Source organism: Plectrocnemia conspersa, unplaced genomic scaffold (assembly GCF_051122295.1).
Source record: "Plectrocnemia conspersa isolate PC_06_02 unplaced genomic scaffold, ASM5112229v1 ptg000011l, whole genome shotgun sequence".
Lineage (NCBI taxonomy): Eukaryota > Metazoa > Arthropoda > Insecta > Trichoptera > Polycentropodidae > Plectrocnemia > Plectrocnemia conspersa.
The window spans coordinates 16,705,397-16,730,331 of record NW_028277175.1 but is presented as its reverse complement, the minus strand read 5'-3'; the positions used below and the strand labels follow the sequence as shown (position 1 = coordinate 16,730,331).

The window sequence follows — 24,935 nt, the reverse complement described above, 5'->3', positions numbered from 1 at the left end:
ATAAAAGTCAATTAGATTTATATATAAATCTCGAAGGTAAAAATCCACAAATATTGTCATGGAGAACTAAATTGTTCATTATCATCACCGCAATTCCCATCAATCTTCTGTGATTATATTTGCATAACTTTAATAATCTTACAAATAAAAAACAATGTGAGCTATATTGCTACGTTATTATTGAATTATAATTTATAAGATAAAATTTGCTACAAATTTCATCAATAATCACATCGTTTATCTAGGAACAGATAACAGCACTTTAAAAATATATTATTATTATATATATGTACATTAATACATAACTAATCTTAATAAAAAGCCCTGCTCAAAACATAAAAACTCTTTGCAATTTCACTCCCTATCTTAGGTATAAAAAAAAATATAGTGAAAGAATCTTGAGATTAAAATCGATAATGTAATATTTGCATGATTAAGTACCTATGCATAATTTACATTAAGCAAGATTATGAAACTTTACAGAAATTCAGTTTTTATCAAACATAACTTTGCTAAAACTTAGTGAAACTACTCTCTTCGCGTTTAAACCTCTAACGATTTAGCGCAGCACTACTCCAAACTAGCAAACTGTGTAAAATTACTTAATGAATAATAATAATATTTTGTAAATCACTACTTCATATATTAGTATTATTTTTAATTTATACAACAAGATAACAATAATAAAATAGGGTAAATCCTATAATACGCCGTTGTTTACGTATATTAGACTTTTAAAATCTGGTGTGTGTTCAATTACCCACAATAAGATTTTCTCCGTATCTTTCCATGCCTAGGGCAAAAGCTCATTTCCAACAACGCAATCCCATCCAGCAAATAATCCGATCGCTCAATTAGATTGAAAGTATCAGAGCCCCTGTATAAAAGCGAAGACGCTGAATAAAATAAAGGGTGAGCGTTAAGCAAAGTAGATTAGAAATCACAAACAGAGCCATTAAAAAACGGATTTTTAATTAAGCTTTATTATGATTATTAAAACATATATTCATATAATTTATTAGTGTCATATTCAATGGTTCCCAAAACTAATGGTATTATATATCATAGACATTCACTCAACTGCTTAAACACTAAGCACCGTAATGAACCCAAACAACAACTCATCAACAAAAAGATCAGATCGCTCAACTGTCTCGACGATACGTAGAAGACATTCACCGAAACCTCTAGTACTATACAACAACATTGTATTATAGTTTATAGTTTATAGTTGAAGAAACTTCCATTGAGTGGGTAACACGATTTTGAGGAACAACGCCGCCGGCCAATTTTATTACCACTATATACTGTGTACATGGTGCGACACAAAAGCACATAGACGTAACTTTTTATGTCTACGAAATCACATCCGCAGTAATCCCATTTTCTGTCTTAAAACAACGCCACTGGTAAATTATAATCTTTAAACTGTATTTATTTGTATATAAAAAATACCATAACATATTTAGTGAACCATGTTAACTTTATTTTATTTTACTTATGTACAATACCTTCTTACGTTAAAAATACATTTTAATAACATGCGTTAATGTTAATAATTAACGAGTACCTTTTGGTTGCAAATTAAATTTGAAGGTCGTGTAGTAAATATTTGCATTTCTTCATTGAGAATGCTTGGGTTTATTTTACAGAACTCGCTTTATTTTTACTTAAGTAATAAAAAAAGACACTCAAATGTGTTCGTGTCAGATGTTTCAAAATATGCATGTTTTCTTGGAAGATCGAAAGTATTTGAATGAACAATAATTTACTTTAACCGGCCCACGGCTTTATCTTTGTTTTGGTGATCTAAAAACCTACTACGGTCAAAATAAACGCATGGGAATCGAGCTATTTTTTTCGGGCTAAAATCCGAAAAATTTAAGGCTTATTTATTTATAACTTTGCAGTTTCTAATCCGACTTCATTGGCGTGATTTTATTGACAAAATCTCCGGTGAGATAAGCAAGCTCCTGTAATTCGTCATTTTGATTAAATTGTATTTGATGTCCGTTTGCCAAAATTCAGGCCTAATTATATTATTGTTATTTTATTCTTCCTTTCAAAGCTTTTCGTCATTTTTAATTTTTTTTCTGGTGTTTGCACAATTTTTACAGGTAAAATTTCTGAGGATATTAACCTGAGCGATACAATCTCTAAACACATGCAGAGGTATTTTATTAAAAGGAACCAAATACAAGCGTTAACTATATGTCAAGTCGCATAAAAGCTCGTACGGGGGCCCGGTCAATTTACCGTTAGACACGTTTTTTATTAAAAAAAAATTAATTTTTTTTTTTAATGCAAAATAAGCTTTTAAACGCTTTTTGTGTACGACATTTTTCAGTAGGATTTCATTTTGCAAAGTTATGACACTTTTAATTTTTACATTGGCCGCCATTTCGTAAAAAAAATTATATCTTTTTTTCATATAGAATGTATAAGGGGTGCTCGATAGTTCTATACGATACTAAAAATTTAATTTTTAATCTTTAAAACCAAGCAGTTAAGAGCGTTAACTCTTCTGAAAGTCTCAAAATGGCTCGTATGGGGCTCCGATCGAACTGATACATCGCTTGCTTTGAAGCAAAAAACTATTTTTTTTATATTTTATTTCGATGTAGTTTATGCTTTTAAACGTTTCATGTTTGGCGATCTTTTCGTTAAAATTTAAGCCTACTGAGTTAGGAGTGCTTAAATTTTTATACTTGTCGCTATTTTGCAAAAAATTGACACATTGGATTTTGCTAACAAACATATACAGGATGCTTAAGAATTCTATACTGTCACAAAAATTTAACTTTAAATATGTATAAATAAGCTCACACTGACCTTAACCATATTGCAAGTCTTATGAGCGTATGTATGTGGGTCGATCGACTCATAACAACACTAAACGTGTTTTGGAAAAAAAAAACTTTTTTTTTTAATTTTTAATTTTTTTAGACGGTATGGTAAATATATTCGAAAGCTCTATTTCGTATCAAAAATTCAAGTCTATATCTTTAAAAAAATATTTTTCCCATCAGCAAATATTTTTTTGCGTCTCTTACGAAATCATTTCCTCAGTGCAGCAGCTGCAATTGCTCGTTTTTTCCTGTTTTTGTCGGCTGAGCTTCTTGTTTATTGTCTACTTTTATTTTAAGCATTTAGTTATGTGTACCATCGTAGATTTTTTACAAAATTAAAACGTTCTTTTGAATCTGTCACTATCTTGTCACCGAACAATTTGAATCTACCTACTAGAAATATTTCATCAGATGTCAGATTATAAACTTGTAAAGAATTAAGCAGAACATTTTGAAAGATGCCCCAAATACTAATAGCAAAGTTTTCATCATCAACAAAGAAAAGCATAATCCCAGTTGTTTTTGAATTGTATAAAAAATATAGAAATATATAATACTAACTTTAACGTCATTATAATATGCCGACTCATATTTTACCTATTTATGATATTTGTAACAAATTTCACAGAGTTTATAGTTTGTCCTGTTCCTATTTATACAACTTATATATTATAAAAGTTAATCTATTATATATAATTATTTAAATACAAATATGATTGACCCTATCCTAGTCAGTCCATGAACTTTTCTATCGCCATATGTTTGTATTGTACACATTTTCGGCGCGATGTCGTTTTGCGAGCTTTCATTTTCCACTCGACGGATCGGAAAGTTCTGGCAAAGGGATCCCCCGACCTCTCTACCAGCCTCCCGCGTAGGTACCATCTCCCGTCATGCGCTGACGACATTCAACCGAGAGGACCAGGAGGGTGTCCATTGTTTGCCCGGCCCATATTTAAGTGTGCGTGACACTTGTTAGCCATTGTAGTCGACGAACACACTACTTTGTAGTCGGTGCTGCCTGCTGAGGCGATTGTGCGCCCGCTAAGGGCTCGTGTTGAGAATTTTCTAAGGCTAATCGCAAAGCCTCCGCAGGTATTGTGTGTTTAATTAACGGCTTTTTGTGTGGTATCTAATTAAAAAATATATGTGATGTAGAATTATATAAATGAGTGAAACAATGTGTTCCGGAAACATTTCGTCATAGATATTATAGTGTATAGAAAATCTTTTATAAATAATAAACGCCACGATCAGTGTGTAACAAATAATGTTAATACATATTTATTAACCACGAGTTTTACATTTATTATACATTTCAAAGAAAGTGTGCTCTATGGTAAAAGGTTAGAGTGGCTATTAATTAACATGTTTTGATAAATTTTCAAAATTGCCTTGGACTCGATGTCAGACAATACATGATAAAAGGATCTTTTACTATGACCATTAAACATTTTCTTCAACATATAATCACGTGCTTTGTATATTATTAATAGCCGGTGTATCTAGTTTTTATTCAAGATTTAATACCAAATGAACATAAAAGCTCAGGATGTTGTAGAGCCGCATTTGAAGCACTCTGGGGCCGCATGCGGCTCGCATGCCGTGGATTTGATATCCTGTTCTATATAACATAATAAACATGGAGATTGATGGAAGAATATAAATATCATGATATGATAGTAGAAAAAGTATCGTGATTGAATAATTCAACACCTCATTTCGATAAAATTGTACAAAACAATGTTGACAATGTCAATGTGAAATTTGGATTAGAATAAATTTAAACAAAACTTTTGAATTAAAAAAAGAAGCAGTACTAATGAATTATATGAAAATATAGTTTAAGAAACTTGAAAAATACAAAATTATTTATTCAACATATAAGACACAAGAAAGAATACCTAAAAATTGCTTCTATTATACCTATACATAGATTAGATTGACGAAATGCGATAAATTTACATAATGTTATTATCACTGATGAGCTATTTTTTAATATAGTTAAATATGTAGTTCATGTAAAAAAGGGAGCAGACCGAATACTACGACGTCTTAATAAAAAGAGACCCGTTCACAGACTCACCAAAGGACCAATCGTATACAATTCTAAAGTCAACTTAAAAATATAATATTTTACAAATATATTCTTGTATAGGTAATTCAACTAAGTACCAAAACTCTGCTTTAATGTACTATCTATCTATCATAATTTATTAAATTATGGCAAAAGTGTTTTCTAAACCAACTCAATAGCAATATCTAATAGGATATAACTTATAATATATCTGAAATCGTGGTGTAATAAATTTAGCATAAATCAGAGTGTAACACCGACGCGTACGGTGAGCTTCATAAGATTCCCATGTCATCTGGACGAAGTACCGTTATACGAAAGAGCATGCTTTATCTCTTTCTTCGTTGCATGCGACACCACTCCCACTTTTATTTCTAGGGGATCGGCGTTAGTTCTGGATTGTTAAATGAATAAATTTGATTAATCTACAATACCACTAACTTTATTCTATTATTTTACTACTTATGTATCTGATTTTTTTTTAATTTTGTGCAGAATTTTAACGATATTTTAAATAAATATAATTATTATAGTCATAATTAAATGTATTCCTGCTATTTTTGTTTCCAAAAGCAATAAAATATTTATATTTATTATAAGAAAAGAGCATTATTATATAATAAAAATAAAATGGTAAATATTTCTTTATAAGCGCAGGGTAACACCCCCACGGTGTATGGCTGAGAGGCAAATAGTAGTGGATTCTAATTATAATGTAACGGTAAACCGTCGAGCTCGATAGGGAATCTTATGATGCGTACGGTGAGATACTCTCATACTCATTCACTCTCGTCACGAAAGCGAGTGAAAGGGAAAGTATCTCACCGTACGCGCCTGGACTGTAACATATAATAAATATAGATACCTATTGTCATTACAGTTATTTTAAGTTATGAACTAACGTATAATGCTTTGCTACAATAATACTTATTTTCATTACAGTGATGGAGGAGGAAGATCTGGTGTATATTTGTCAATTGACGCAAATATGGAATTGGCTGAAGAAGAAGACGCATTTGATGTATTTGGCTATCTGAAGAAATTAAGACAATCAAGAAAAGGCCTAATAGAAAATATTGTGAGTAAAATATTATTTATTTATTTTCATACATATAAATAGATTTCAAGGAATAAGAGTTTTACGCAAATGTACGCTTGACAAAAAATAAATCACATTAATGGCTAGATGCACCAAATACTTCAATTAAATAACAGCAAATAACTGCATAGATCAGTATAAATATGTATTTCCAATTATTCTGTCAGAAGTTCATGTGCCTTATTTTAAGTATAATACTTCATCCTTTTCGATTTTTTTATATTTCTCGCTATCGTGAAATACATGCATTAGAAACGTTCAAAGGTGGAGACGTGTGAATAAGGGAAAGTTTTTTCACGCAATTTATAGCTTTTGTGGAAGTTTGGCGTTAAATTTAAGCTAAGAAACCTAAAGGACAAGCCCTGTGCGTGTAATAAAAAATAAATTATGGCTCCGCGAACACGTTTTCTTAATGGCGACGATCAGCCGAAATTACTAGTCGTTTTATAATTTGCATAAGAAAATACAGAAACAGCAAGAGACGTTGTGCATAAAAATCGCAATGAATTGCAAAGGGTGGGATGTGAGCGCAATTTACTTGATTTCGTTTAGTGAGTCGTTTAAAATAATTGTGTCATTAAATAACAAACTTAAAAAGTCGAATAAACCTTTTCTCATTTTATACAATTAGTATAGAATAAACCTCAATTTAAAAAATGTGTGACTTTAAAGTTAGTGCAAAGTGGCAATTTCAATTGCCTTGTGTGATATTCGTTCAGTGATCAATTTCTGCTGAAATTTTACGCCTTATTTTAATGAAAATGATGCTATGAAAAATAGTGTTGTGAATTCAAGCAAACTTAAGTGACTTTATAACGGAAAATTTAAATAAAAAATACAAATAGAAATTTGCTTTATTTTATGTGTGATGGTTATGATTTTTTTATCATATTAATATTTTATATTACGATATCTATAAAAAAGAATGAAAAATATAAATATATAATTACTTATATATTTTAAAAATATAAATAATAGTTTTGAAACAATTTTAGTATTTGAGAAACATTGACACACGTCGAAAACGTGTAAAGTTTCATGAATGTTGAACTCGGTTAAAATTTGAAACTTTATAAGCAATTTCGCATGTTAACTGCGACCGAGCTCATCTTACAGTATATTTATTACATATTATCATAATTACAATAAATTTTATAAATATGTTTATAATATTTTGTTAACTTATTAATAAACTATTTTATATTGCAATAAGATATGATAAATATTAAAGTGCCCCACTATTTTAAATTAGCGTATAATACAGATTTTTTAAATTGAGTTTTTTAATGGAAACTTGGCTTTTAACAAATTATTAACAAAACGTATAAACGGGCCTGCCTACCAGATAATATTTTAAAACCTTTTTCGCTGTTTAACGACTCGTGTCGTCGCTTCATACATTTTACAATATAGTCAATGAGAACGCAGCCATTGTGTCTCTTGTCAAAGTGTCTGCTGTAATTCTTCTCCTTTGATAAATATATCTTACTCAGAGCTTGCAATTAATTAAGTATTTTTGGCAACATCTTAATATACATTCTATAAATATGAGATAAATTATTTTTTTATGTTATTAGGATCAATACAAGTTCATCTACGACACCCTAGAAGAGCACATAGTCTGCGGTGTTTCGTGGTTTCCCGTCAAGGAACTATCGCAGTGCTTGAAGCAAAAATCACAGCGAGAAACTACGACTAGACTGAACTCTTATCAAAAAGAGTACGCGCAAATTTGCAGACAAACTCCTAGATTTACAATAGGAGACTGCGCCGGCGGTCACAGAGGAGACAACAGAGAAAAGAACAGAGACGTATTGGTAGTTCCACGTAAGTAAACTATATATTTTTTTCTATTTAATATTGTGGTATTCAACCAGAACTACTACGCGATGATATGATTCTAGAAGCTTTGATTTTAAAAAATGGTTACAAATATTGATCGATAACCTTTTTAACCTTGCGAGCTATTATATGCTTTTATGTAGATTATCAGCTGTAATCACTAGTAAATCTCGAGACCACATATAGTCTAAAATTGTATATATTATAAATGTAGTATTAAAAACAAAATCGAAATTTTTAGTGTCATTTAAATATTTATTAGCTATTGGGAAAATAATGGCGCTGATTCTGACCAGCTAACTAGCAAATATTTTAATACTACACAAATAATAAAATTAATTAAAAATTCCAAAGTTACAATACAAAAATTATCTTTAAGTGTACCTGAAATATTACTTAGCTTAGATAACTAACGCGTTTTTAGTTTTAGTTGTATTTTATATACTTTTTTGCTCTTTCTATTTTTGTAAATATATATTCAAGTTAAGGTGAATAAATAATAAAAACAATTGATTAACAATTCTTAGAGGTACAATAAAATAACTAATCGAAAGTGTGCTTGAAAGAACTAACTTATTTATTTTTTTTAAAGTTATTTTCTACTCCATATATTGTAATGAAGTAAATACTGAATGAAATAGGAGATAAGGGCGTGCGTAACGCACGCCCTTATCTCTCTCTTACTCTCGTCAATTAACACGCGAGCGAGTGAAAGCGAAAGTATCTCACCGTACGCGCCCGATATGTATATCAACAACAGTGTTCAGACTAGAAATTTAAAACAGGGTTATTTTTAAATTTATGGATTAAGAAGCTAAAAATCTCATTTTTTACTACAGTTAGTGAGCACAACTATTTTATTCATTGAATAGCATGATCTGCTATCTTTAAAATGTGTAACTTCGTTTATTTGGTTCTAAAAAAATATATAATAAACTCGCTCTACTCAAATAACCTGACCCCCTGTAACTTTTTTTGTTCTCTAAATTCAAAATGGAAATAAAAAAAGCGTTTTGGGACTGTGGAAAAAGTAAAAATCGCTGGAGGTGTTAAAAGACATCCCATTATATGAGCTCAACAATGGAAAAAACGTTTTGACAAGTTCATATTGGTCATTGGAAGGTGAAATATATAAAAATATTGAAAAATAAAAAAGTTATAAGTAAAGTCTCGTTATTTTTGGGTTCCCTTGTATATAGAAGATATTTAGGTTCCATATAACCAAAATTTTATAGACGGTCATTTTATTTAAATATTTGAGAGCGCAACAATATTTTTTTTGATATAAATTTATTTTATGCATAAATTAATTCAGTTGAAGACCAAAAACAGAACTGGGTCTGGTATATTGATTTCGATGCAGCCAATTATTTAAGAGTGCAAAGTCATCAGATTTAGAAATTGCTCACCATCGACTTCGATTGATACTTACTGTACGGAGGCACTAAATTAAAATAGAGGTAAAGGGATGTGTGGATTTTTTACTATAATATTTTTTTAAATATTAAAACCCGTTTGACTGCGCAGGGCGAAACTTTTGAATATTTTTACCATTATGTAATTCAACAAAAATATTTTTTTTATTATGTAATTCAATAACTATTTGCTTCTGATTTTTATATAAATAAACATATCTTTAAAAGCTTATTAATTAATTATTAGAATTTAAATAATAAGCTAGATTGTTTTGATACAATTTTATGGTTTTTAACTGAAAAATAATTACTACTACAAGAATGCCAACAACAAATTTTATTATCATTTTATATTTTTTAATCAGGTGATCCGGCCTCTGTGTAGCCCACTCCGATTTGTATTGAAATAAAATTTTCTTTAAAAACTACCTTAAATAAAATTTATTAAATAGATTATGCCACAGTCTGTACTAATGTAATTTTTTCTTTGAAATGTAATTATTCTTAAACAAATATTCCCTGACTCTAGTACGACACTGGTTGAACGTATTTTTATATTGCAAAGATTAATAATATTTTCAATGCAAAATATTTTTCTTTTATATATTTTCTGTGGAGTTCTTAGAAATTTCTGCGGAACGAAATTCCGCGTAACATAGGTTAAAGACCTTTGGATAAGTATATTAACAAATATGTTTTGTTTCAGCCGACAACTTTCGACCTTACCTCACTTCATTCCAAGGCAACAGCTTCACTGATTACATCAACGCTGTCTTTGTCGACGTAAGCTTTCATTGCATGTGATTAAAACCATAAAAGTTTATCGATTAATGTTATCTTACAACCATGACAGGGTTACACGAAGCCCAAGGAGTACATTGTCACGGAATGGCCGTTGAAGAACACCCTCGGAGAGTTCTGGTCTTTGGTTTACGATTATGAATGCGCGGCTGTCGTCGTTTTGTGTGTGCCTCCTCAGAACTCGGTAATAAGCTAATAAACATGTTTCTTAATTAATTTTAATAAAAATAATATAACAAAGCATTCACCATTTTCGACAACTTTAAGCTGCTTTCCTTTATATACATACACACATTTTCTCTTGAACACATAGGTTGTTTAAAAAGCTCCCGAACTTTAAATATGGCTCGTTAAAGCAATATTGTTGATTTATGCGTTTTGTGGTATTATCTATTGTAGTTTTAATTTGCAAGTATTTATTATATTCTGACTTGTTAAAGCTTTAAATACGACCCAATTATAATTAAAAATGTAATTTTTAAGTTTTTTGTATTGACGGTATTGTCTTGCTAGTGGATGACTGTGATAAAACGTAAGAAAAAAAAATCAATAAATGTTATAAATAGACAAGCATCTAAAAATATTCTGTATAATAAATGTTCGTGAATTTTTAGAACACCCCACGAACATCATACACATACTAATAAGAACATAAATATAATCTTATCAAAAACGCCCTTCCTCTCCAAAATCGTTTTCCTTTTCCTCGACACGCTTTGAAAGCAAAATATGATCGATTATATTTATTTTTTATAATCTCGTGATTTTTTTCTTGTAAACACTTTAGCAACAATTCCCGGGGTTTTGGCCTGAGAGCAGACATTCGAAAAAGTACGGACCTGTGTTCACGATCGATCACGTGTCACATAATCACTACACAAACATCAAGACGTGGGTGTTCAGAATAAATAAAAAGGTATCGTAACGTTAAATACTTTATTAGCTCAATTAATATCGAGTGTTACGTTGAAATGTACATAGACATTAATGTAACGTTTAAAATAATTATAAGTTCATATATTTTTTAAGTACATTTATACATATATAGTTCATATATTTTTTAAGTATTTTCAAACCGTAAACCATAATGATGGGTCACATTTAGAGTTTAATTCTAATTACGATGAGACTCATCGTTCATGGTCATCTTTGTTATCAATCAAAACCTTTAGTTTGGTTAATATGGAATATGGATTTAGCAGGCTAAAGTCCATTTTTACCTCGGGACCAGATTTTATTCCAGACTACATTCTGAAAGGATGCAAGTCTGGTATTTTACAGCCTCTAAAATTTATATTTAATTTAATTTTGAGATCCTCTTGTTTTCCAGAATTGTGGAAATGTTCAAAAGTCACTCCGATTCATAAAAAGGGTCCCAAATCTCAGATTGACAATTACAGGCCAATAGCTTTGATCTCATCACCTGCAAAATTATTTGAAATTGTTTTGCATAAATACATTTTTAATCATTGCAGGTGTATGCTTCTCGACCAACAACATGGTTTCCGTAAATCTCGATCCACTGTCACTAATCTAATGGTTTTGTCTAACTATGTTTCAAAATCATTGGACTCTGGTGTACAAGTGGACGTCGTATACACAGATTTTGAAAAAGCATTTGATAAAGTTAACCATGCTTTACTTGTAAAAAAGTTATCTAATTTCGTGTTTTCTGAAGATCTCATAAATCTATTCTCAAATTACTTGACCAATAGATATCAATTCGTCAAGTATAATAACTCTTTTTCAGAACGATATAAGACCCCTACTGGAGTACCTCAAGGATCCAATTTGGGTCCATTATTGTTTTTATTGTTCATTAATGACATAGAAACAGCAATAGAGCATTCAGATTTTTTATTATATGCAGATGATTTGAAAATTTACAAGAAAATGCATTCGATTTCTGATTTCCTCGACCTACAGGAGGATCTCAACTCTATATGGAAATGGGCTTGCTATAACCAATTGCCTTTCAGTGTAAAGAAATGTCACACAATTTCATTTTCAAGGTCATTAACGCCGGCAAAATATTCATACCATCTAGGCGGATATTTTCTGGAAAGGTTTTCTTCAACTAAGGATTTAGGAGTGACTTTCGAAGAACGTTGGAAATTTAGCCAGCACATTGCAGAGACTTATAGCAAATCCTTAAAAATGCTCGGTTTTATCTTGAGAAATGCGCGTTACTTCATGAATACTTTAGTATTGCGCACTCTTTATGATACTCTAGTCCGCAGCATACTAGAAACTAGCTCCATCATTTGGATCCCAGGCGTAATGAATCAATGTAATGAATTGAAGCTGGAAAAAGTACAACGTAAATTTCTTCGATATTTATACTTGAAGGAATACGGGTATTATCCGTTCTTGTTTCCCAGTGTTTTTATTTTGGGAGCCCTGGGATACGTTTCTTTGTCGACTCGCAGAAGTGTTTATGTAATTAAACACTTCTGGAAATTGCTCAAGGGCATCGTAGACAATCCTTCAGTGCTCGAGCAGCTTCAAATGTGGGCTCCTGAAGGTGGTTATAGTTCTCGGTCGCGTCCACTATTCTTGCCTGTTAAGTGTAGAACTGGAGCACTTGCCAACTCTTCTCTGGCCAAGGCTATTTATCTGCTCAATTCTATCCATAGTAATATTGACATTTTCAGTTTTGGTTCAGTTCGTATGGGACAATGCACACCTGTTGAGGTGATTTGTGTCTGTTGTTTTGTCTTGTTTATTTTTGTATGTATTATGATGTATTAGTACTTTTGACTATCGTGACGCATTAGGTTTGCCTGTCAGGTCACGATGGTTATAATTTTAATAAATAAATAAATACTGAAATGGAGTACATGATCAGACAAATTTTATATAAAATTTTTATTTAAAAATCATTTTAGTAATTTAGTTTCATTCTCAAGCGTACATTAGTTAATATCAAATTAAGTTATGTACAAAAATCAGTACATAGTATTATTGTATCACCTAAGGCGTAATATCTATTAAAAAATAATAATGTACAATGGCTTATTATATATTTTCAAAGACTTATTGTATGCTTTTCAAAGTAAATTTAATATGTCACATCTAATATTAATTTCAGATAGCACAAATGGTTTTGCTTTTATAATATTCTATATATTATGAAACAATCATTTTGAGTTAACGTTATTTTTCCTGTATACATTACGCTAAAAATTTTGCTGATTTAAACTAGTTTTCATAAAAAAATATTTATTTTAACGAAATCTAAAAAAAATATTGATATCAAAAAAAATGTAATAGCATTTTTATCTTTGTGGCTAAAAAGTGCATAATTGCCTGTGTTTTTGTTAGCGTGTCATTTAAGGCAATGATTTATTTTATTAAGAACATTAATTACATGGCACTTAGTGGGGGGTTTTTGCTTTCAGTATTAAAATATGATCATACCTTACATACATATATAAATTTGTGCTAATTATTTTATTGAATTTGCACAGATCGTTTCTTTGACTGAGTTGATGGCTGGCGTAAAAGCGCCTCAAAAAACTGTTCAACTCTTCCAACTGACTTGTTGGCCAATGGGCCACAAAGTACCGACTTCTACCAACTCCCTGGTAGAGCTGATGAATATGGTAGAGCGATGGCGCCAGAGGACCGATTACGGACCAGTTTGCGTTGTTTCGCCGTACGTGAAAATTACTAAAATCTTTAATATAAATGTATATATTTTTTTAATATTTTTTTTTTATATAGTGATGGTAGAAGTAGAGCTGGAGTTTATTGTGCGGCCAATGCGTGCATCGAACAAGTGATACAGCACGGAGAAGTGGACGTATTTCAAGCTGTTAAAACAGTAAGACGACACAGACCTCAGCTCATCGAAAATATGGTTCGTGTTTATTTATTTATATTTATATAGTATAACGCATCACAAAATGTATTTAAGAAATTAGTATCGAGTTGAATTATCTTGTATTCTTTTGATAATTCTCGACGATTCGTTGATGTGTCTCGTGCTGTGACTCCTTGGCATCTCTCCTGGTCCGTCTCTGATCGCGTCTTCATCCATCTGCCCGTCTGCCTCTCTCTACCTGGTTGTAACCAAGTGACACATTTTTTATATCACTGATTTGAGACAGAAATGTGCTTACGCCTTATAAGTGAAACTCTCCGATCCATTCCGGCGATCGCTAACAAAGGGGTAGAAGCACAATAGTCTTTTGCGCAGGATAGAGCGCATTGTCTATCGCGTATCATTACTAAAAAAGAGTAGTTTTCCGGTACTTATGTGTGCTTTGAGAGCAAACCCGGCACACTCAACCTCGAGACCTATAAGCTAATTGGTGGTTCATGAAATATTATCAATTATTTTGTTCCGAGACAAATGCTTAGTTTCGAGATCTCTTCAAGACGAACTAGTATTTATTTTCATTTGTTTTAATTGCTCATTATGCCTTCTAAATTAATTGTGCATGTGGTTGAAACCACCACAGATTTCTGGGAAAGCAATTTAGATGTAGTGATGTGATATCAAGTGACGTGCTATTTAAGCAATATGTATACTGGAATTTATGTTTTAAAAAATCTCCTTTGTTTCTCTCGAATTCTAGCCATCTTTTTTACAAAACTTTTTAAAGTATCCACTAGATATATTAGATCAATATGACGGCAATACGATGGAACATTACCCGCTTAGGCACTAGATAGTGGGAGATGAGAAGCCATAAAAATCGACAGAATTGACTTACGACGGCTAAAACTTTATTGCGTCGCATAATCATGTACAAGTACATTTTTATGTCCCAGCTTTAGCATATAATGCATAAAAGCTATGAATTATAGTCATACTATCTCGGATTTCCTCTTTTATGTTTGTCATCGATTTTGGACGAAACTGATTAAAATTAAACCTATCAATGGAATAATGCATAAATTATAACACTGTATTTCATGATACGATGAATTATTAAACGTGTTTGTCCTATTTAACGAAATCATCAAATATACATGAAAATAATGAACAAACCCTCTGGATTCATCCTCGGGATTAATTTATATCACTCCTAATTTATGACAACTGGTACATTACTTATGCGTATATTATAAAAGAAGCGGTTAACCTAATGAAAGGGTTATAAGTTTTAGATGCGAATAATGGTACAGGAATAGATTTTCCACTAAATCTAGCCGTGCGGAAAATGTTTACGCATCACCTAATCTAGTTCACCTTTCGTCTGTGTTCTTTATATATATTTTAGCAGCTTTTGATTCGATTATATATTGAAACGCAGAGCTGCTGTTAAAATTTACACGTATGACAAAAATACGAGACAGACAAGTAGATAATCTAATCAACTTCCCGTGTGCCAGAGATGTACACGCGGGAGTGAGACAACATAAAAGGAATACTGAAGCGCGTTCAAAGGCGTTCGATATTGAACTATCAATAATCGAATTAGAGTTCGTCCCAGATGCTTTCTGCATATTGTTTTTTTGGCTTTTGCTCTTTTGTAATGAAATGCATCAGATTTTTATGTGTCTATTCTTATACAATGTGCTTACATTTTCAATAACTGCTATTTACCAAATGCTACAAATGAAAACGAAGTAAAGAAGTAGATTAGAGGCTAAGCAGGATTTCAAGCATTCCTCTGCGTATTCAAATACTTCCAAAGAAAAAACAATCATATGTTTCTCATTGATTGAAATTTTAATTGAATAAAATAAAGTAGATCAGGCAACCGCAACCTTTTTTGCATGTCAAAATTATATTCATATTTGGAATGCATCTTTTGAGTTAAAGTCTGACTATCTTAGAAAAGGGGAATTATATTTTGCACAATCGTGAGAGGGGGAATGAAGCGAAAGAGGTTAGAATAGAAACCCCTAGCCAGAGTGTACGTTGTTTATCATAAGAATAACATGTACTTAATTATTGCTAATTAGTCAATTAATTTAAGAGATATATTTCATCGCTGTATTTCAAATGCTACTAGATTTCCAACTCCATTAGTATTTTATTGAATCAATTTTTCAGAAGTTTGCGTTCAAATAATTCAGGTATAATAGTTTTATATATATCCTTTTTTTATTGGCAACGTATGATAGTGTGAGTCGTATTTGTAAATATGCTCTAGTATTCATTAGAGTAGATTCCAACATTCGACCATCGTATATGATTTATATTCAAACCCCTACCAGCCCTCCAAATAACGTTCCTGAATTGTATGCGAAAGGGTCCGCGTCAGCCGACCCTTCGTTACGTAGCGATTCTCGTAGCTTAGTAAAGGCGCGTACACACTAAGCAAATCTCGGCCAACGAACAACAACCAAACGCTTCGTCGGAAGAGATTTGTTTAGTGTGTACGGGAGGCAAATCAGAGCCAACGAAGCGGTTGGCTTTGGTTAAGGTTCGGACTTCTGGCGGTAACATCAAAGGGTTGGCTTTGGGTTGGTCTTGAGACCCCTCCTCTAGTGTAAACGCCAGGTCTTTTGTTCGTTGGTTCATTTGTGATTGGCCTTGTCTGTTGAATGGGTATGAGTTATATTAATTTCTTCTTGTCTTAAAAAACGCTGGAGTATGAAGTGGAATAATGATTAAAACTTACTGATTTTTATCGTAAATAGGAATGTTCATCGAACCCTGCGAACTATGAATATAAAAACAACTTGAAAAGATTAAACGCTTGGAGGGAAATAAGTAAACTAATGTGCACGATTGAAAAAAGAAAATGAAATCTTTATTGCCATCTTTTCGTCGTGAAAGACAAAGAGAAGAAAACAAAACTGGGAGTGGTGCTGATGAAGTCTACAAATCCATATGGTTTGCTTTTACCTGCAGGATAAATAATTCGGAAAAAAATTATGAAATCATGCATATTCAGCTTTAAGGTCAAACATTAAATTTATCCCACCACACTGCTTCTTTTGAAAAGAGAGGTCATCTACCCACGTCGTTTTTTTCTTATTTTTCTGATTCAGCTTCTTGCAGTAAAATAATTGCTGCACATGCGACTACTGATAAATCCTGTTCTTCCCTCATAATATCGGCCGGTAAAATTAAAATTAAAACGCCATTTATAATTAACAAAAATGGTAGCAACTTCGACGAGTTTTCAGGGCCAACTGCGATTCCACATGGCCAAATCCCTTGGTCCCAACCCCTTGGTTTGCGGAGGATGAGAAGCCAAACGCCAATGCGTTGGCAACCAACGTTTGCCCCAATACATTGGTTGTCGTTCGTTGGCCTTCGTTGGCCTAGTGCACACCTAGTACACACACGCGCCAATTTATCTTATGTGGATTAAAAATTAAAAATAAATAAATAAAATTCGCCTGCTATCTTTTACCAATATATGATTTTTATTTATCTCTTATTTAGTTGAATTCGTCCTCATTTTAATGTAATTATTAATTGGTTTCAGACCGAATACAAGTACTGCTACGACCTCGTTCTCCACTACGTCCTGCATTATCTGAACAAGGATATGAAAGAAAAGAAGTGAGAGTGCGATCTCAAGGACGAGCTTTGGTTTATCCAGTTCGGGCGCGGCGTTGCCATCCCGTTGACTCCCGACGAAGGCAGCAGCAGCAGACGGCGCCAGTTGCGCCAGGGTCTGTCCCTGGAGCCTCGCTCGGCACCCAACGTTCGCACCTCGTTGCACCACAGCGCCACGCTCGACTGCCCTTCACATTTTCGTTTCACGGCGGGTCCGCCGCAGAGGCTTCGCCCTCCGCTCCGAAAGTCCATCCGCATCGACCAATCGGTCTACCCTCCGGAGACTCCGTCCGACGACAATCCTCTGTCTCCCAAGTTGGCCGAGGACGTCAGCACGCCGGACTCGGCGCATCACCACGACAGCCTCTGGGAGTCCACTTCCTCCCACGGAGAAGCTTGCTGCCGCAGCAGCTTCGAGTCCCAGTGCGACTACGAGTGTGAAACTAACTGCTTGCACAACACTAACGCGAACCAATATCGTGATAAATCTAGCTTGTCCGCTACTAACGACATTAACCGAGTGATTCTCGAAACTAACATGACTAACTCTAGTGATAAGGTGACGTATGATAAACACAATTCGTTCAGATCGACGCGCATGCGGGGAACTTCCTCGGATAGGATCATTGCGAAGAAGAGGCAGGACCAGAAGAGCGTCAGCTCGCTCGGCGACCGAACCACCGACTCGGGCAGCAGCAACACGGTCAGCCTCTTCGAGAAGCATCTAGGTAAATTTTATAAATTAGGCAAATTCGAAAAGTCCAAACGCTTCAGCACCAACGCGCTCTACGACGACTCGCCCAACGAAGCGTTCTACAACAAGACCGGCTCGGCGAGGCTCAGCTCGCAAGAGCTGTTCGAAAAGTTCTGTTCCGAAGACTTTGTCTCCCTATACGGACACGAGAACGACAACGGAAACTATCAGTGCGCCAAAAGCAGGGCCAACAAATACGGACAGAGCAAGTCTCTCGAGTCGTCTCAGACTGGAATACAGAGCAAGAGCTCGCAAGACGGCGAACCCAGTCCAAAATGCGACGAATTCGAAACTAAACCGATATCTCGCAGTCACGCCAGCTTGGGAGCCATTAAAAAAACGAAAGCGATGTATGCCAAGAAACTAGACAGCATGCACGCTTATAAAAAAGTCGATTGTCCTATGGACGCCCCTTTCAGATCTCCTGCTAGCTACTGCGAAAGAAGGACGCATTTCAGCTTCGAAATACCATTCTCTCTCCCTCCGAACATAACTGACATAATCGACTACGAAAATGACGGATCGATGGAATCCTTGACCGAAAAAGACCACTCTCGATCCGCTCCTCTTTTAAGCCCCGATAAAGACGGGTTGCAGTTTAATTTTGAAATATCAGAAATATCCAAACCGGAAGATGCTTCCAACCATGCAGAATCTCTCTCCGACGCCACCGAAACCCGCAATCTAACCCTATACGAAGAACCCCATTCAGATAGAACTAGCTTATCCGATATATACGAACCCTGCTTCACATCGGGCACTAGATCGAAGAGATCTTCGTTCAAACGAGATCTCGCTTATAGATCACAGCCCGTATTCGATCTTACGAATCTAGACTTTAGGCCGATAGACGACGAAAGTCCGAACACGAGTAAATTCGCATCTATTTCGAGTCCAGAAGACATGTGCCCATCTAACCTCGACACGAAAAGCAACTATTCAGATTCTGTCTTCGTTTCGCCAGAAAAAGTCTCTTCTAAAGACGACTCTTCCAAAAGAACTGTATTGACCGCGAAACAAATATTCGTTCAAGAGGATCCATCAAATGTGTCCGAACGCAGCGGTTCTTCCACGTTAGAAGAAGAACCGATGAGCACTATGGACACAATACCGGAAATACACATAGAGAAAATCGAACAAGTCGGTTTTAGTTTAGTTTCAAGTTTAGCTGTAGAATGTCAGCGGGGACGCAGAGAGAGAAATCTCTCACCTCTGATCGAACACGCGATAGAAGCCAAGTCCGACTCTGATATTTTAGATAGCTCAATGATAGAGATGCTAGATCAAGGTAAATTAATGTCGAGCCGTCCTTCGATGCATAAATTAGAACCGTTTTATCCTAAACCCATAGACAACATACAAACCACAGAAGACAAATACGAACAAGTGACCGAGCAGTACGACAAAGTGGTCGATTTGGGCAGCTTATCTGGTAAACGCAAAAACTCCACACATTTAAAAATGAAGAAAGTGAAAGACACTAGCGTCGTGAACATTAATCGCCGAACTAGATGTTTTCCGCTTTGATGAAAGCGTTGTGATATTAATCACGCTACTGAACTTTTAAAACTATGTGGTTATGAGGGTCAATTCATATACATCATATAATGAATCAGATTAAATTTAAACATAACTGTTAAGTTTAAAATAAGCGTTGTCTACCCGTTAAACGTTCTCCGCACGTGTCAAACTATGAGTGTTATCATATGTTTATATAAAATATTCGCAAAACTAAAGTTACTAAAATGACTAAAAGTTGACTATTTCTGGATCAATATTTATAATAAAATATAAACGTATTTCCGTGTATTGCTGTAGTGCCTTCTAATATTTCAGTGTGTTTTGATTTCATCCCTTTATATACTGAAACTTGTGTATGATTTGTTTTTGAAAAATACTAGATAAGATTTTTATCCAGATGTAATTAAATTTAGGTGTCAATTCTCAAAGAGGAAAAAAATATTAACATAATATAACATATATTTCAAAAAATGATACACAAGTGATATATAATTGATATATTTATAAAAATAACACGTAACTCAATCTTAATTTAAAATAAATTATATAATACATATTTTAATTGAATATATAATAAATATATACCTTTGTATTGTGATGTTTGAATTGCGGTCACACCTGTCAAATGTAAATGTGTGTCCTATATTTTTTAAGATAATATTACTGTTCTGTTATTGCTATTATATATATTACTACAGTGGAATATTTATGAAAAGAAAATATTATTAAACAACACTAAAAAAATATTAATTAACTAACCCGATCCTCTGAATATTTAAGTCGAATGAGCACATTTTATTATATATCTTATAAGCAAACATTGACTGTATTTCTATATATAATATAAAATATATTTATAAAAACCAGTAAATGTAAGCTCCAGTAATCAAAATGTGTAACAAATTTAAAAAACACTATATGCTACATTGTCGTATTCGTTTTTATATTTTTTATTTTATACGTTTTTACTTATCTTACATGTGTTAGATAGTCCGATAAAACTAATATAGATATATACATACAATATTTATTATTACAATTATACTTTAAATAAATGTTTTCCTATTTGATGTTATATTAAATAATTAATAAGAATGACGGTGCGTCAATAAAAATAAATTATTATTGTTAAAATTCTCTAGATGTATATTTTCAGTTTAACGTGTATTTATTATAAAAACTTTCACTTTGTGAGCTTCAAATATGTACACGTAAACGTAGATGATAACAAACAACATTTTTAATTATGTAATGTATTAAAAATTGTGCCAAATTTTACAGCAACAGAGTTATGTTAATGCCGTTTAATAATATATGTATAGTGCATGAACTAAAGCAATAACATGTTAACCATTGTTAATTAAAGCATTTATTTATCATTTTTATCAAAAACGCTAAAATAATATCTTCTTAACTTTAACAAAAATATTCATACAAATGACACAATGCAATTACAAATTGCAGTTAATATGCAAGTTAACAAATATTTTTTTAATTTATCAATTAACATGTTATTGTCATAAGTTCACGCTATACAACAATTTTAAACTTTTTTCATGAATATAAGATAACTCAATTAATATGTGGAATTGCGCGATTACAACTGTATTATTTATGTTTTGCTTTATAGATATCAGATTTTTATTTTGAAAATATTTAGTGAAATTAATTTTTCATATTCATATAGACAGTAAAAATTGTATTTACTAGATAATTATTATGGACCTATATTTAGAATAAAGATAGTGATTTTTTTAGTTAAATTGTTGCCCTAAAATATTGCTTATTATGATTTCTAATAAAATAAAATCTTTTATTTCAAGTTTTTAAGAGCTACGAATATTAAAAAAAAAAACATTACCTTATTGAAAAAACCTAATACAGTTAAAATAATATCGTAAATCTGCACATATATCGAGATATTTTATATTTGTGGCTAAAGTTGATAGTGTTGTTCTTTTTTATATATGATCGACTTAATTACCATTAAGTTTGAGAATAAAATTTTGATCTTTGTTATGGTCGAACAACTGTGCACAAAATGGGACCAGAGGTCAAATATTTATTTTTATCTAATAATTAAAGAAAAAAGTAAGACTACAATTTCAATGTTGCAACAATTATATACGAGCGGCTCCCTTCCCGAAATGGGGTTGCAATTTTGTACATTACACTCGTTAAGTATGATAACATTGAAACCTTAATCGAATAGACGAAAACGTGGTCCACCGTAATTTTTATATGAAAAATTTATCTGCCTGTGATATTAGCAGATCTTTACATTAAGACGTCTAGTTGCTTCTCATTAACGTTTTTCTCTATATACGATAGGTCAGAGTGTATCTCTGGCCGTAAACTGTGTCAAGTTGCATGTACATTTTTCATTTCAATATATAGATTAGATAATTAGGGCATAGTCAATTTTCTCATGTGTATTGTTCCGGCATCGCTGCTAATTTGCTATTATAGAATCCTAATATTAGAAATTACGCACTATAATTTGCAATCAAATATGACTAACCACAACAAGCCGCATAGATATCTTAGCCAAATTATCTTCAAATCTGATCTAATTTAGAATGAAATATTCCTGCCACAATTTTACTAATCGACGTTTACTAGTATGTACGTATACTTCATACGTATAATTTTGTACATAAGAGTCGTCTCCCCGTTGCACGGGCGAAGAGCGAAAGCAAGATAAAGCGAATTTCTAAATGATTATAGATATAATAAACAATATCTGGTACCGTAATTGTAAAATATACGTATTTTCATGTACCTGGTATCCAGATCCTTTTTATCATATATAGATTATAGGAAATATATGTTATGTATATTTAATCAAATATATATTTTATAAAAACTATATACTTTCTTTGCTACCTAAGATTACAGATCAAATTAACACTCCAGACAAGTCAATGTTCCAAAGCAGAAGTAAGTAACAGCAACTGCTATATTTATCTAAAAATATACAAATTAAATTAAAAATAAATGTTACTTGCTTTTACTTTGGGACATCTGATATATCCTGATTTTCCTCCCTAGAATAGTGTGTGAAAGGATATTTTATTTATTAACCTTTGAGCGAACGCTTTGTCGTAATTTTTACGACAAATTTAATATTAAATTTTTCTGGGAATTTCAGCCGCGTTATAACTCGATTTTATTATAGCCTTATAAACTCAGGTATAATATTCCTTTACCAACCCCTCAAATATCTTTTTGAATAATGTATCCCTTAATCTTATGAAGAAACACCTCACTTCAAGAGCAAACCTTAAAAACCTACCATCTGATATAAGTGCATTTTTTATGTAAGTGAAATTTGGAAAGCCAACAAAACATGTGGTTTGTGTGAGATGGAGAAGAAAAGAACCACGGCGTATGTCTATATGAAATACCTATTAATTTGGTTATTTACTTTTACAAGTATTATTATACATACAATTTGGATACATGACTTAACTTTTTTCAAATAAAGTATTTCATTAAGAAAATTAAAGTTTAATTATTCTGCAACGACATTATTTTGTGCATTTAGTAACTATACAATATAATCAATGGTGTAGTGCTAAAAAATGAAAGCCGGAACGCTTCTTTTAGAGTTAACAATGATATTTCAGTTTATATAAATCCGGAGACGATTATTCTATTTTTTTATTGCGTTGTAGTTTTTTGTGCTTAAAACTGTGGGGGATCACACAGATGCCCTCATTTGTAGAGGATCTTATTCTTGAAACTTGCCTTAATTATTCTGACCAAAAGTGATTATTCATCAATAAAGATAAAATAGACAATAGTGGAATCACACAAAAGTTCTCGTTACGACTTGAAAAAAAGGGTTCCCCCATATGAATATTTCTTTGTTACGAAGCAGTCACGGGAAACAATAGATCACCGGAAGACAAGTAGCACCGTAAGGCCGCGACATTCCCGTTTCGCAATTCGACTTTAGAGATATCCATCAACCAAGTGTCACTTTCTAAATTTTTACTTGAATATTTCGTTGCTCTAAGAAGCGAGTGCAACGATTGGTTGGATGATCGTTGCATGATTGTGATTGGTCAGTAAGCTTTGCAGCCCTGAATACTTAAGCCCGGACTCCAATGGGGACAGAGGTATAACTACATGTAATCCATTGCGTGCAGCACTGCCGTTACCGGTCCAACCATTATGGGTGGGCACCAAGCTTGTGACGGCCGGGTGAGCAAATCCCCACCCTCCGTAGTACTGAGTATGTTATTAGAGATGCATTAGTGTTTCTCCCGAACGCTCAGGGAGACGTGTTCTCGCTGGCTGGCCTGCATTGCATTGCACTGCATTGCGTATCATCCTAGTAACAGCACCACCCCCCCAGGTCTACAGAGGGTGTTTATGCTGCCTCAGTCGCAGCCATGGTCCTAGACCCTAGGAGGAGCCGAGTCCTTTGGTCCTGCTTGCGTTACTCTGCTATGCTTTGTTCGTCCTAGGTAGTGCCTCAAGCTCTGCCTCAGACGGTCAGCCCGAGAGGTCACTTCCCCTCAAGGGTTTGGGTTTTAGCCCAAGAAGGGTCCCTTGCTCTCCCACACTGATGGATGGCGTGCGTCCAGTGCGTGGTAGACTGGCGCCCCTCCAATGGCGAGTATGCAAACTTCGGCAGACACTCGAAGAGACTAACAGACACCCGCCCACCTGCGGACACTGCTTTTTCGCACATTTTTAAAAATTCAAATTTTTAAAGATTTTTGTTGATAATGCAAAAATTGTTTTGCCAATTTATTTGTTAATGTTTAAATATTTCGCCCTTAAAAATTTATAAACATGATTGAGAAACGGAGAAGCTGCAATGTTGCTACGAACAAAAATAAATTAAGGACTCATGGAAATACTAATTAGACGTTCTGAAAGCAGTGAATCTTTTGCGTTAATTGACCCTTTGCACTACATAAACAGGTGTACAATATGTTAAATTTAAAAAAAACAATAGTATAATTGAGGAATGTGTTCAAAATTGTAAAAATATATCTTCAAAAATTGCTTCCAACAAATACGGCTTAGTGATGGATGAAATGGAAAGATCTGTCATCATGGATTGATGACCAACATTAAAACGATATCCCT

The 24,935-nt window shown here is 33.1% G+C and overlaps 1 protein-coding gene across 2 annotated transcripts in view; it reads left to right on the top strand.

Annotated features, from left to right (window-relative positions):
- The window catches only part of Ptp36E (protein tyrosine phosphatase 36E), a 218,468-nt gene extending 199,698 nt beyond the window's left edge, over positions 1-18,770 (top strand). For both annotated transcript variants that reach the window (XM_088198028.1, XM_088198027.1), the window contains 8 exons: positions 5,869-6,004; positions 7,603-7,852; positions 9,989-10,065; positions 10,136-10,267; positions 10,871-10,999; positions 13,554-13,741; positions 13,810-13,945; positions 17,481-18,770. In XM_088198028.1, coding sequence (XP_088054154.1) covers positions 5,869-6,004; positions 7,603-7,852; positions 9,989-10,065; positions 10,136-10,267; positions 10,871-10,999; positions 13,554-13,741; positions 13,810-13,945; positions 17,481-17,561 — 1,129 coding nt within the window. In that variant the 3' untranslated portion in view covers positions 17,562-18,770. The remainder of the gene's footprint in view (positions 1-5,868; positions 6,005-7,602; positions 7,853-9,988; positions 10,066-10,135; positions 10,268-10,870; positions 11,000-13,553; positions 13,742-13,809; positions 13,946-17,480) is intronic.
- Positions 18,771-24,935: the final 6,165 nt, after the last annotated feature.